This window comes from Heterocephalus glaber, unplaced genomic scaffold (assembly GCF_053883595.1).
Source record: "Heterocephalus glaber isolate CG9 unplaced genomic scaffold, H.glaber_assembly_v1.0 deba00000676, whole genome shotgun sequence".
NCBI classification, from domain to species: Eukaryota; Metazoa; Chordata; class Mammalia; order Rodentia; family Bathyergidae; genus Heterocephalus; species Heterocephalus glaber.
Window position 1 is genome coordinate 26538052 of NW_028258156.1, and position 13601 is coordinate 26551652.

A 13601-nucleotide genomic window follows, 5' to 3' on the forward strand; every position below is an offset into this window, starting at 1 on the left:
GTCACTGTCACCATAGCCAGCAGAACTCTTCCTCCTCCCCAGGGCATGCAGTGCAAAACCTACGTTCAGCCACCCAGTTGACTACTCTAACCGTCGTTGGCTTCTTCATGAACTCCTCAGGATTTTGCATGAAAAAGTTTCAGAATTAGAAGGACAAAAGTGCAATGGAATTTTTTTGCTGGTTGATACTTCCATCTTTCTTGCAAAAAGGTGAGGTAGCAGTCATTGTGCTAATTGGTAAATGATGTAGGGAACCGCACACAAATCCCCACCAGGCTGTCTGAGAAAACGCTTCAGTGTGCTCGGGCCAAGAAAGCGACAGTCTTTGCCATGTAATGCCACTGCCACTTCGTTTCGAATAAACTTTCAAAGAAGTCCTGTTTAGGGCAGTGAACTTATATTTTAAAAATCTATGGAAACTGCATATTAATATACTGCATATGCATATTAAAAAAACATAAGTTAACCCCCAGGAATGATCAATTTCAAATTAATACACAGCTTATATAATTGGAAAAAGAAAAGCTTTTTCGATATATATTTTATTTGACAGTGTTGTTTTAGAATATCATACAGTAAACAAGATTTCTGTAAAAGTTAATTTATCCATAGTGGTGCGTTTCATAAAAATAGTTGCTCACTTACAGTTTTTCTGTGACTATTAATACATGGAATTATATTTATAGAGATACAGCTGTACAGGGTAAATTCTCAGCTAACACTACACAGAAATATTATTTGGGATGGGTTGAGATGGTGTGCTGTCCTCACAGATTATGGATTACAGCCGCATAAAGCAGTTGCTGCACGAGTAGTAGCTGTGAACGGTGGAAATTAGAGTTTATGCAAATGTAATCTCGAGTTTTTCCTTTTGTAGCACATGAAAAATAAATGTCGGAGGATACAGTACCAGGACGTGCAGCTACACTACAAAAGCATTGTCCGGAACCAGATTCAATAAATTAATGGCAAACTAGACTGGATTTCTAGCCTAGGGGAGAAAGACTAATTGAGATTAAACCAAAAGGGTTATAAACTGCTACATGTGTTTGTGCTTTTGTTTACGACGGATGGGTTTCATTTTTGGAAACTGCTTGTACAAGCTGCAAGGCCCTCCACAGGAGGCTTTCCACGTCAAACAGCTAAACTGCTCCTTTGTCAGATGGAAGTGAAACGGCTAGCTCTCAGGTAACTGCACTTAGGAAGAGAGGGAGAGAGGGGGGAAACCAGAAAGGGCCACCTATGCATCTGCACCCCAGCTCCGCTTAGGGCGGATGATGGGAAGGGCGAAGCCTCTTGTGTACAGAGCATATTAAAGACAAACTGCCCGAAGAGACATTTTTGTCTTTTAATATATGTAGCTACAATAAGTACCAAAGGAGAATTAATTGATGCTAACATTTTATAAAGACATCCTATTGCAGCGGGGGAGAAAGACAGCCTTAGACTTTCACTGGGGGATGGAGCTGAGACCCATGGAGATAAACATAAACACTGAGCGGGTAGCGGTTGCTGATGAGATTACAAAATTTAGCAAAGAACTCGGGACAAAATCCAAATGGAACCCAAAAGTGGAGGAATTAGGAAAGAAAGATGAGCAGGAGGGAGGCTAAAAGGTCTCATGTTCTTTAATGAAAATAAATTAGTTATAATAGCGACTTTTTTTTTTTTTTTTTTACTATTAGAGGTTCGTTCTAATCTGAGAGATAGGACACATACTCGGCCTCAGTTCTGTCAAAGTGCAAACAAAGCGATGTCTCCAGAGGGCCTGACCGCAGACAGTAAGACAGTGAACTCCACACAGGGATGAAGCCTGCTCACAAAGGGACCACGGTGCCGCCAATCCTGATTCGAAGGATGGTGGTCTTTCAATCATAAAACTGGTATTTCAGAGGAAAATCAATGAAGGACTATGAGCTAAACTGCAAAATTCTGACTCATGGCAAACTGTTCCCTAGGTTACAATTTTTAAAACCTTTTTTTTCCTACCACTGAAAATGTACAGAAATATGATTTGATCACCGAAATGGCAGTAAAAATGGGATCACACCAATGAACTCACTAGGTTTCTACCTCACCCTGCGGGAGGCCGGGTGTGTGGAGTGGTTGTGGGTGAACAGTTCTGAATGTTTCAAAGAAACCCCTTCACCCCGTCTAGATATGTCGAGGACGATTTATTTACAAGGCTTTCGATCAATTAAAAGATATAATCTTGTCTCAGTTTCAGCTTGCTCCGTGCAGTTTGATTGTTAAGGCGATATTCCAGTTCGTGATTGCTCTAACTCGTCCAGTTGCTTGGTGTAAAGTCTGGTGGCACGCGAGTCCCTCATGCAGCGGGGAACTGACTCTTTTTCACTAAAGCTGCACTGCACCGTCTGGTCTCTGATGTTCTGCAAGATCTTCTGGTTCTTCCACAGCTGCCCCGGCCGCGCAGCCGGGTGCCGGGCACGGGCTTCGGGTCGTAGGGCCTGTGGGTGGCCGCATGCGTGCGTGCGTGCCGGGCGTGGCGCCTCATGGACCTATGCGTGTGACAGTGACAATAAATTAAAACGCCGGGAGGGAGCCCGGGGGAGGGCTGCTGGTGCTCACCGGCTGGCGGCCGAGGCGCCCGGCTGGAGCGCGCCCTGCAGCCGGTCGGAGCCTGGCACCTTCCAGGGCCCCGGCGCCACGGCTGCCCTGCGCGACGCCAACCCGGACCCCGACCCCGACCCCGGGGCGCCCCCTTGGGGCTTCGGGCCGGGTGCAGGGCGGGGCCCTTCCTTCCCGCCGGGCGCCTCCTCCTGCCTCGGCCTCCCCGTTCGCTCGCTCTGCTCCCCGAGGCGCTGCTTCTTCTGGCTGCCGGCTGGGAGCTCCTTTGGTTTCCTAACGTCGTGTTCCCTTTTGACATCCCAAGCCGGGTCTGGGCTCCTCGGGTGGGCAGGGTCGGAGGGTGGGGCGGGATGAGATGGCGAGGATGGAGAGAAGAGGTCCTCGAGCGAGACGCCTACTTCCGGCAGACCTGGGCCGGCGGCGGCGGGAGCGCTCCGGGAGCCGGGTTCGTCTGCGGACACGGAGCACAGCGTTAGGGGGCGCGCGAGCTCGGCCTGCACCCCGCGACCTCCCCTGCACCCCGCGATCGCCCCCTGCTGTCCGGGACCCGGCGCCCTCCCTCTCCGCCCCGGGCTGGGGTCCCCTGCTGTCTCGAACCCCTCACCGGGAGGACCCTGCAAAGCCGGAGCCCCATCTAAGTCCCGGGCGTCCTCAGAGGCCACAGCCCTCTCTGCTCACGGACGGCAGGGCGCTCGGACCAGTGGTTCTCAAACTCGGTCCGGGTCCCGCCACCGGCAAGAAGGGGGTTTGAGAAGCACTGGTGGGGTCTCCACACCGCTGGGAGGGACTTTCTCAACCACTAGGTGTCACCCAAAGCCCGTCTTAGCTGCTACTGCACATGACCTCAGAATTTGGATAAACTCATCTAAAAACAAACTATCCTTGTTATCTTGCCTTAAAAAAAATCACTGTCCTTAATTCTTTTTTGTACTTCTAACGTAGAAGGCCCAAGACTAAGAGAAATGATTCTTTTTAGGAAGCCCAGTTTCAACATTTATTTAGGATTTCAACTCTTGGCTGCTTCTAAAAAGGTTTAAGACAGTTCACAACATCAAAAAGGTATATAAAGCAGAATGATAAAAATGGGAAAAGTTTTTTTTAAGCAACTGCTGGTCAGCAGCCAAGTAGGGGACAGATATGTTAGGAATCGAGATGAGTTAGTTTCTGCCACGAGCCTTCCAGCTACCCTGAGTTTCAGTTCAACACAGCCAACCCTTGTATTTGTGAGGAACATGTCTGTGACATTCGGAAACCCTCACACGTTGTCCTTCCATTCTAGGACGTCATTCATTTCTCCCGAGGAATCGGTCACACAGGGGAACAAAGACATGTCGCTATCTGAGTTCTGGAGTGGGGACCCCCCTCACGAGCCAAGATTCAGCCCCGGTCCAGGCTCCCTAACCTGTGCCCCAGACACCAGGGGATCCCCGGGCTTCCAGGCCCTAATGGCCAGGGTCTGTTTTGCTTTAAAGTTAGGGATTCTGGTATGGTAACTTTGATACTGACTATGAAGTAAGAGGAAGAGCTCTGAAGGAGACCGTGGGCTGATTCTTCCCCTTGCTATGGCTGCCTGTAGACTATCAAATCAGCTGTAAAGAAGTCTCTCCTTCGATGTGAATTTGAACGGGGCATCTGGGGCCCTGTGCTTTCTTCTCTCTTCCCATAGACTGCTGTCCATGACATTTTCACAGTGAGTAAAAAATCCTAGACAAGCATCGGAAGATGGAGACTCTGAGGATGGCTCTGTGACGCGAGTGCCAGCAGTGTGATTCTGGACCAAGCGCCCCGTGGCCCCGCGCTCCATTGCTTCCCCCCAAGCTCAGGCGCAATGTGCAATCCCATGGACTGGGACGCGCACTTTCTAAGGCAAGAGCACTTTGGCGCCGGCAGCTCAGGGTGAGGTCCGCACAGGGCAGAGTCGCGCTTCCCTCCGGGGCCCCAGGCCGGCCTCCTCATGGCCCGGCTCCCGTGGCAGCTGCCACGTTGCCCGGCGCAGGTGCTGAGGCTCTAAGTCAGCACACGGGTTGGCACCCAGACGCCACGACTCCTGGGGGTGCTCTCTGGTCTCTCGGTCGCCTTGGTTACCTCAAGGAATCCTCTGAAACCGAGGCGCCTGTGTTCAGTGCAGATGGGAATGGAATACGCCCTACTGCGGCTGCGGCGGAGTTCGGAAGCAAACTCCCAGCTGAGGGACACTGTGGCACCTCCACCCTCTAGGCAGACCTCGCCTTAAAGAGTTAGAAGTGGGCTCACGAAGGCCTGGCCATAGGGTAGCTCGTGTGCTGGCTCGGACCACGGTGATGATCTTTCACATTTTAATAGCTCTTTCCCCACCTTTACATTACACAGGGAGGAGTCAATTAGCCGGACGTAAATTACTTCTGAGACCCAGGGAGAGGGCTGACATTATCCACACCATTTCCCGGAGGAGGAACTGAAGTGGAGAGAGGTCAAGTGCCTTGACCAAGATTATATAATGGCCTCGTCAGGAGTAAAGTTTGGGGTTTCTTTTCTGTCTCTGCTTACTGAAAAAATCGTCCCAAGCTGTCACCTTGCAGAATGACAGGACGAGAGCACGTGACACGGGCATGCTCAGGGGCACTGCTGGCCATGGGAGCTGGACCCCACCACTGGACGGAACACCTCGCAGGATTCCCGATCACCCTACCCACACACGTCCCATGAGGCCCTGGAGAGTCCTGGCGGGGTGCGGGAGACCAGACTCTCATGTGACGAACTGGCCGGAAGGGGCCTCTCTCTCCTCTTTCCTTCTACTCTCGCTACCCCGAGAGATTCTCTATATGACGAACTAAAAGGGGAATTGACTCAGAAGTACAAAGGGCTCCGTCTTATTATATGAAGATTTCTCCAGAGTTTGTTTTCAGATCATTAAATACTCAACAGTGGGAGAAACTAAAAGCGCCAATGTTCTAAGCCACCCCCTGGCAGAATATCAATCAGAAATTAAAGTCAGGTGCATCCTGAAGCAAAGTGACCGAAAAGACACACCTTGCTGCATGCTGAATCGTTCTCAGTTTTGTGCAAAGGAGCTGCCTAGCGCAGTGCTGGACCACTGTGACCACAGACGTCAGCCTGCGGTCACCCCGACTTCCTTGGCAGGCTGCACCTGACCGCCCTGCCCCAGGGTGGCCTCCACTGTGGACAGAGGCCTTCCCTAGCACTTCACAGTCTAGTGCCCACGGAACCCTGCCACACACACAGTAGACAGGAGAATGAATCAAATGCAGTTCTGACCCCTTCAGACCACGGGTCCATTTTGTTTTCCCTTCCTTTCCTCCCCTCTCCTTCTTTTCTTCTCTTTCTCTGTGAACCTTGGGAAGAGGAGCCTGAGGAAGATGTGCTCCGGAGCATCTCTCCTGTCTGAGATGCTCAACTGAAAATGAGAACCAGCAGGGCCTATCCTACAAAGAGGCGGTCGGCCACCCCTGGCCTGCTGGGGTTTCCGCAGTCCCTCGGGCCAGTGCCCCCAGAAACCGAAAGGAAAAATCCTCCCCATTCAGCCTGGCCTCCTCAGCTTCCCCTCCCAGCCCCAGGCCCAAACACTTCCCCCAAGGTCCATGACCTTTCTGCTGTCAGATCCAGCGGAAGCATCTCTGTATTCATCTCAGTACTTTATCCTCCACCTTTTCCTGGGAGCCAGGGCTTCCAGAAACGGCTGGGCGGTTGGCTTTGGCGATGGTCCTTCTCCTGCTCTTTGCTTGCCTCCCTGCAGTCCCTTCCCCACTTACCCTGCAGGTTCCATGGCTGCCCTGACCCTTTAGGGCTCGGCCTCAGGGACTTTCCTTCCCCACAGCCCCTCCTGGGTGTCTCCGTCTGTCCCTGTTGTTCTCCTGCAGCGACAGTCCTCGCCGCTGGCTCTGTGTGGTGTCCCCAACTGCCCGTGACCTCTCTCCTTGGCAGCTCGCTGCACTTGCAGGACGGGCCCACATGGAAACCTTTCCTCCCTGAGGACGGCTTGGACTCATCTTGGTTCCTCGCTCCCCCTCACCTCAAGAGCCCTGTGCACCTGCAGTCTTCCGAGTCTTATCTCCAAATACATGCGCATGCTGCGAACTCATCTGCACCTTTCTTTTTTTCTGTACTGGGAATTGAACCCAGGGCCTTTGCACTGAGCTACATCCCTAGGCCTTTCTTATTTTACTTTTGAGACAGGGTCTCACTAAGTCACTAAGCTGCCCAGGGTTTGAATTCGTGATCCTCTGCCTCAGCCTCCCAGAGTTCTGGGATTGGGGGTCTGCACCACTGCGCCTGGCTATCTTCACCTTCACTTTCACTACAGTGGTTCAAGATACAGGGCAGCCTGTAGGAGGAGGCAACTGGTGTGGGATGCTCGGGCCAGTCACAGTCAAACATAGGCCACCGGGTGGACCTCTTTCTACACCCTTGGGGAGACTGCTGACGACAAACATTTCAAAGGTGAGTTTCGTGCTGTTTAGAAAAGAGAAGTAGAGTGCAGTGTGAGCCTCAAAGCCCCGGACAGCTCACTGGTAAAGCCCCTGAGGCCTGGCCTACCCAGTGGCCTCTCTCCCTGCAGAACCCACTCTTCCCTCTCCTTCCATGCTCACCCCCTCCAGCAATTCTCCGGGCAGGGCCCACAACGATCTTTTTGAGATAAAATTAAACCTTGCTGTTCCTCCCTCAGACTCGAGTGGATTCCCACTGCTCTTAGATTAACACCTGGAGTCATTAGCACAGCCTGCCCACGCCTACTGGAGCTGGTGCCTGCTGTCTGGGTCCTGAAGGCACCTGGCTCACTGCTGTCCCTGTGCCCCCTGGGCTCCTGGCCACACACACACATGGGCTCTTCTGCCTCAGCTGGGACTCCTAATGCCACCCCAGGTGACCCCGATCTACAGGGATTCTCGGCCTCCTCCACAGCATCCTGTCTTGGTTTCCTCCTGGCACTGAAACTTCGTAATCATGCATGTGCTTCTTGTGTGACCCTCAGTCTGCAGTGAGGGCTGGAGGCTTCGGGAGGGCCATGAGCCCACCGGCCTTGTTTATCAGCTGTGTCTGTGCCTGTGCCTGGCACAGGGCCTGACTGAAGAGAGTGCTGATGGATATTTGATGAGTGAATAAAACTATTCTGCAAATAGACTGGGAAGACCTGCAACCAAATGCCTACTTGAGGAAACACTTCAGGGCAAGTGATTTTCCTTTAAAGTAGGATCTGTCAAAAGCACGTTTGGGAATGTGACTTTTATCAGCTTTGAGAGAGGGACGGCGTGAGACAGTAATGTGCATTTAATGGAGAGGGAGGGAAAAGAGCCCAGTCTGGGAGGTGACATGGAGGAAGCGAGCTCCGGGGAGGAGTGCTCAGCCCCCACGCGCCCGAGGGATGGGCGGGGTGGCCAGAGCTCTAGTTCCCACGGTGGGTGCAGAGTGGTTGGATTTCCACGTGCTCTTTCCTTTGTCAGTCCCTCAAGGCGAGGATGTAATGGCTCTGCTTGCAGGGGCCTTGTCCCTGGAGAGAGCTTGCTTACTGTGTCCAGGTGTGTTCCGAGGGCCCACAGGTGACAGACTCTGGGCACCTTGCTCACCATTGTGGGAGAAGCCATTCGCTCTCCTGCTAGGCTCAGAGTTCTTCCCTTTCCTGTTGTTGTTTCTACCAAGTTTGCTTCTCTCCTGGAACCTGGGGTGATTAACACCTAAGCACATACTTAGAGCACATGTTCACAGACCACACACAATTATTTTAGGGTTAGAAGATACATGATTTCTTAAATAACCTTGTAGGAACCCAGCAGTGATGAAAAATAAAATATACTCCTTTTACTTCATATGCTGAGATCAAAAAATTCATATACAAAGAACTGTATTTTGAAAGCTTGATTATTTTATGAAATACATCTTGAGTGACAGAGTCCAGAGAGCTGACCTGCTAGGACACATTGCTCACTGCAGTAAATAAGCATCTATATTATTAGTTTTTCAGATGGTGCTTATCACCAGCAAAACGTTTGCACGGTAGAGGAGGGACCAGAGGTTGGGACAGAGAAAAGAGGTCCTGTCATCTTCCTCCTTCACCAACCTCCCCAGGGGTTCTGGATTTAGGATTCCTACTTTGCTGCTGCTTAGCACAGGGCTCAGACCCAGGGCTGGCCTTTTGGACTAGAATGTTCAGGAGAATAAAAGTAGATTTATTGCCATTGGCACTAGGTACTTAGCAGGTCCCACTTTTCCAAATCCCTGCATTGTGTTAACTCCATCAACGTATGTGAACTCAGCCATTTTACAGACAGGGAAACTGAGGCACGGAGGATAATTCAAGCAACAGGTACAAGGCTACACAGCTGCAGTTAGGAGCAGGGCCCGTGAGTGGCTCTCCATCCTGGGCAGTGCTGCCCAAGCTCAGCGGACTCGGTGTCCCTAGATACCTTTGCTGCCTGCTATTAGGACTGAGGAATGGGGCTCATCTCTTCCCTGGTGACGTCACAGACACTTCCACTGAAAGTGTCGTCAGAAGCCACTCTGTCTTTCCCAGTGGTGACTCAGAAATGCGACGTGTTGGACCCTTAGACGCAGGTGAAGTCTATGATTAGAACACTGATTCATGAAAATGCTGGAAATAGGTGGAATCAAAGAATGCGCAGGGATAATTTATGCTATATTTCAAAAGTAACCCTCTCCAGGCTACTCCCTGAACAAGGATTAAAATGAAAATACTCCTATTGGTTATTACAAACACCATGTCAGTTTGAGACACACATACTTTTACTGCTAAATGACAAAAACTATTCTGTAGAGAGAGCCACGGATTTGGTGTTCAACCACACTATAAACCTTTCCTATTGAGACTTATAGCTGGCTGGGGTTACAGAGTATTGATGTGGTTATATTGGAATCTATTTCCTTCTATTTTGGAACGTGATAGGAAAACACCAAATGATTAGGGTAGATCAGAGGACACGAATGTGGAGTCATTTGGTATTGAAAAGTAAAAGCTAAGGATCGTGTTCAGACCATAATGGCTCATTTGGATCTGTTCAACCGTCACCAAGGTGACTGCTTTTTGTAGTAAAAAAAAAGTGAAAAGCATGCATTTAAAACATTTCAGAACAAATGATTTTACTGCGTCGGCTCTTTCTGAAGCATTGTTTCCAGTCTGGAGTTACTGCTAATGATCTCCAGACATGGATTTCTTTCACCTTTATTACCAGAGAGGTGTGAACTCGGTGTTATACAATTAATATCTTTTAGAATGGTGGCTGTGTTTGCTTACTGAAGTTTCACATTTATGCTGGCTGTGGATATATAATCTAGGTCCTGCCGTACATCTGGGGCAAGCTTTAGCTCCTCCGTGGCTGGGGGCAGATCCACATGGGGCCGGGAGTGGTGGGGTATGGTGTGCTGTGGGTGCCACACACACTGCCTCTAGGGCCGGGGATTTAGCTCAGCGGCACCGAGACTGCCTTGCAAGCGCAGGGTCCTGAGTTCAATCCCCGGTACCAAAAAACACCCCACACTGCCTCTAACCCCACAGTGGTTCCGAGAATTCTGGTGCTGTGGTCCTCCTTTCACAGATTAGGGAGCTGAGGCGTAGATGAATCGAGTAACTTTCTCGGACTCCTGAGCTGGTGAGAATGTGGACAACTGCTTAGATCACTGCAGACTGGATTCTAGTGCTCACCAACGCTTCCGCACGGCGCACACCCAGGGAAGAAGGATCATGCACAGACGGTGCGCTGGCGTCCACGTGGGGTCCCCTCAGGTCTCACACCCCAGGCCCCTCCCTGAGGCTGAGGCAAGCTTTACCACCCTCGGGTGTCAGGGCAGGAGACTGGGCTCTGGTTTCTCCGGGGTGAAATCTGTCCTTCAGACTGGTCTGGGGATGGGAGTTAACTGGGGATCAGTTCAAATGAGTAAGATACGCATTGGAGGACGGGCCGTGTGCTGGCTCACCTATCCCGAGCACGCTGTAATGTGCGAAGGGTGCTGAGGCCTTCGACCCTCGGGTATTTAAGGATGGGATTGTGGCTCAGGTCGCTGTTTGGAAAATCAACACATTCTCCTTTTCAGATAGACTCTTCACTGAGGAGCCAGTACGTAAGACAGGTAGAGATGACACTGCGATGTTAGGTGGAGTCGATTCCTTCTCTCAGCCGCTCACCCTGGCTCTTGGCTCCTTCGGGAGGCCTGAGGCTCTGACAGGAGTTTGAAAACCACTGCGTGAAGAAATGCTGTCTCTCAAAACCCCTGTTAGAGGACAAAAACCTCCACTCCCATGGTAGAGAAAGAAGGACAGGGAGGGATTGTGTAGCAGTTGTTTTCTAAGTGTCAGCAGCCTAGGGATTGACTTCAGCAAAGGGACAGGAAGCACAGTGTGGTTTTGCTGAACAGACACCTAGCAGGGGCAGCAGGCAACCTCGCCCTGATGTTGCTGGGTCCCTGGGAGCCCTGCCGGTTCCCAGTCCCTTATGCCAAGTGAAAGGAGGTCCATGTGAAAGGCTCCATCTTGATGGCATTCGAAAGTAGGCACAGTAAGGGACAGAAAACTGACCAGTGGTTTGGGGGCGGGGCTTGACTACAGTGGTGAACTGAGATCATCAGGAGACTCGGGCCATTCTGTACTGGGGCGGTGGCAGTGACGATGCAACTCTCTATGCTTTTATGTGAAACTCAGACTTGCACATCAAAAGGGTGAATTTGACTGTAAATTATACTTCGATTACAAAAAAGGAAAAAAAATTAATGTGCTGATAAAGTATTTTTAAGCCTGACTGAAGAAGTCTTTTTAAATGGGCTACACTTGTTTTTTGGTACCGGGGATCAAACTCGGGACCTTGCGCTTGCCAGGCCGGTGCTGGAACCACTGAGCTAAATCCCCGGCCCCTGGGCTACACCTTTGCAAATAATGTTTCCACCCCTACACTTTGCCTCGTGACTTCTGTCCCTGTCCCTTAGTGCTGGACCAGGAGGAACCTCAGCTCAATGGATCTGATGACAAATTCCGAGTTCAGAGTTGGAATAATTTGAACTAAAGAGGTTTTCTGTAATCTTTCGAAGGCACCTGTAATCTCAGAGCTGTTTGGGAATCGTGTTCTTCATCACAGAGATCCAGCCCTGTCTGAAGTGGTGGAGCTGAAATGAGGGGCAGGCGGATCTGTCACAGGTGTCTACTCAGGGAGAACATGGGAGTGGCCAAGCCCCACATCCGGACGCTCCCGACCCCAGCTCAGCCTGGGCCTACTGGGCTTACCAGAGGCCCGTGCTCCCCTCGGGAACCCATTCATGGGCTGGGTGCAGGCAGGAGACTAACTCACTTCTAGGGTAGCACCCCTCAAGTGATGTGCAGGGGTGACCCCCACCATGGGCCATGGATGTGTCCTTGGGGACACAAGGCAGGCCCTCTTTCAACATTTCCGGCTGTTTCAAAATGATTGGAAGCAGAACCTTTGTGCCTGCAGTTGTCCAATCTTGTTATCATTGTCAGCAGGGATATCCTTAGAATAGCTTGTGCATAGAGCTGGGAACACCAGCTTTAGCTTTTAAAAGCTTTTCTTCTTGTGTGTGTGACTTGTCTCTCTCTATTTGTTGGGAGCCAGCACCCAGCTGCTCCATTCATAGATATATTTTTAGCTGAACAAAATGAGCATCTACCATTTGTTTCAAACGGGACAACACACTAAACATACACCGGTGAAGCAAGCACCGTTTCTCTCTTCATGGGCCCTCCCATCACAGTGGGAGAGATAGAAAATTAGCATTGAACAGGGACTAGTAAAAGTCAGACAGGAATCAGTGCAACAAGGAAGAATAAAGTCCAGGAGCTGAAGTGTGGGATGCTGCTTCAGATAAAGGTCCGGGAAGGTGGCATGAGGCGGGGCATGAGCAGAGGAGAGAAGCAGGTCATGTGGCTGCCGGGCCCTGAACCTGTAGGTGGAGATCCTGTGAGACACGGCGTGGTGAGGTCGGGGAGCTGAAGGGGTCTGGTGGGATCACACACGCTTCAGTGAGGAGGCTGAGCTGTGTTCTAAGTGTGAAGGCAACCACTGGGTGGAGAAGGGATCTGCAGAGCCACACGGCTGCAGAGGAGTGGAGGGGACCCTCAGGAGGCAGGAAGTGACAACAGCGCCGGCACTGGGAGTAGAGAGAGAGGTGGTGAGCAGCCATCACTTTTGGGGCATCTTTTTGAAGACAAGCTGGATGGGACCCGGTGATGGACTGGATTTGGGGGATGAGGGTTTTCTCTCACACGTGTTTACTAGAGAATGTGCTGGCTTACACACGGGCCGTGCAGGACACCCTTAGCCCCTCCCAGGAACTCAGTGTCCCACTTCAGATTTCGTCTTCCGATGCAGAGTGCTGCAGGTGAGCAGGGCCAGGGCGGGGGTTCGGGGAGAGCGGAGCGCCCACCCGCTGCAGCGAGTAGGGGAGAATATTGCAGGAGGCTGGGTCAGGGGCTGCAGCGCCGAGTGGCGGCTGTGGAAATGGTGCAGGTGCGTTGGGCGGTGAGTGAGGGGAGGGGCTGGAGGGCAGGTCAGGGAGGGAGGACTTCAGCCCTCAGGGGTCACAGGTCAGGCATCGGCCCTCGACCACATGACAGGCGTTTGATCTCAGCCCAGCCTCGACCTCCGACCTCCGAAAGACTAAGAAGAACGGTGAGGGTGACTCCCCCTCCTTTTCTAAATACGGGAGTAAATCAGACTGAAATTGGAAGTTGTTCAACGTGTATTGCTCAACCAGAGGATCGCGCTGTCTTTGGTGCTGTAGCGACACATGGAGTTTCTTTCTGCTTTCTTGGTACTGGCAGGCAGAAGCGCGATCGCTCTGGTTCGGGTGGAGAAATACTACCAGTCCGCGATTAACTGATTCTGAACATCTACTCTGCCCCAGGCTGGGAATGTGGCATGAAGAAAGTGATGTCCTTGCATTTGTGGGGCTCATGGCAGGAGGCAGACGTACAGCAAAGGACACCAGATGTGATGTACCACGGAGAGGAAGTTGAAAAGAAAAGAAAAAGAGGTGAGCTGCCGAGGCATCTAACGAAG

General features: G+C 51.4%; 1 protein-coding gene across 12 annotated transcripts in view; it reads right to left on the minus strand.

Moving 5' to 3' along the window:
- Positions 1-524: 524 nt before the first annotated feature.
- Magi2 (membrane associated guanylate kinase, WW and PDZ domain containing 2) overlaps positions 525-13601 on the minus strand; it is a 1273508-nt gene continuing 1260431 nt past the window's right edge. For all 12 annotated transcript variants that reach the window (XM_087206547.1, XM_021253974.2, XM_087206545.1 and 9 more), the window contains one exon: positions 525-3040. In XM_087206547.1, the coding sequence (XP_087062673.1) occupies positions 2586-3040 (455 nt within the window). In that variant the 3' untranslated portion in view covers positions 525-2585. The remainder of the gene's footprint in view (positions 3041-13601) is intronic.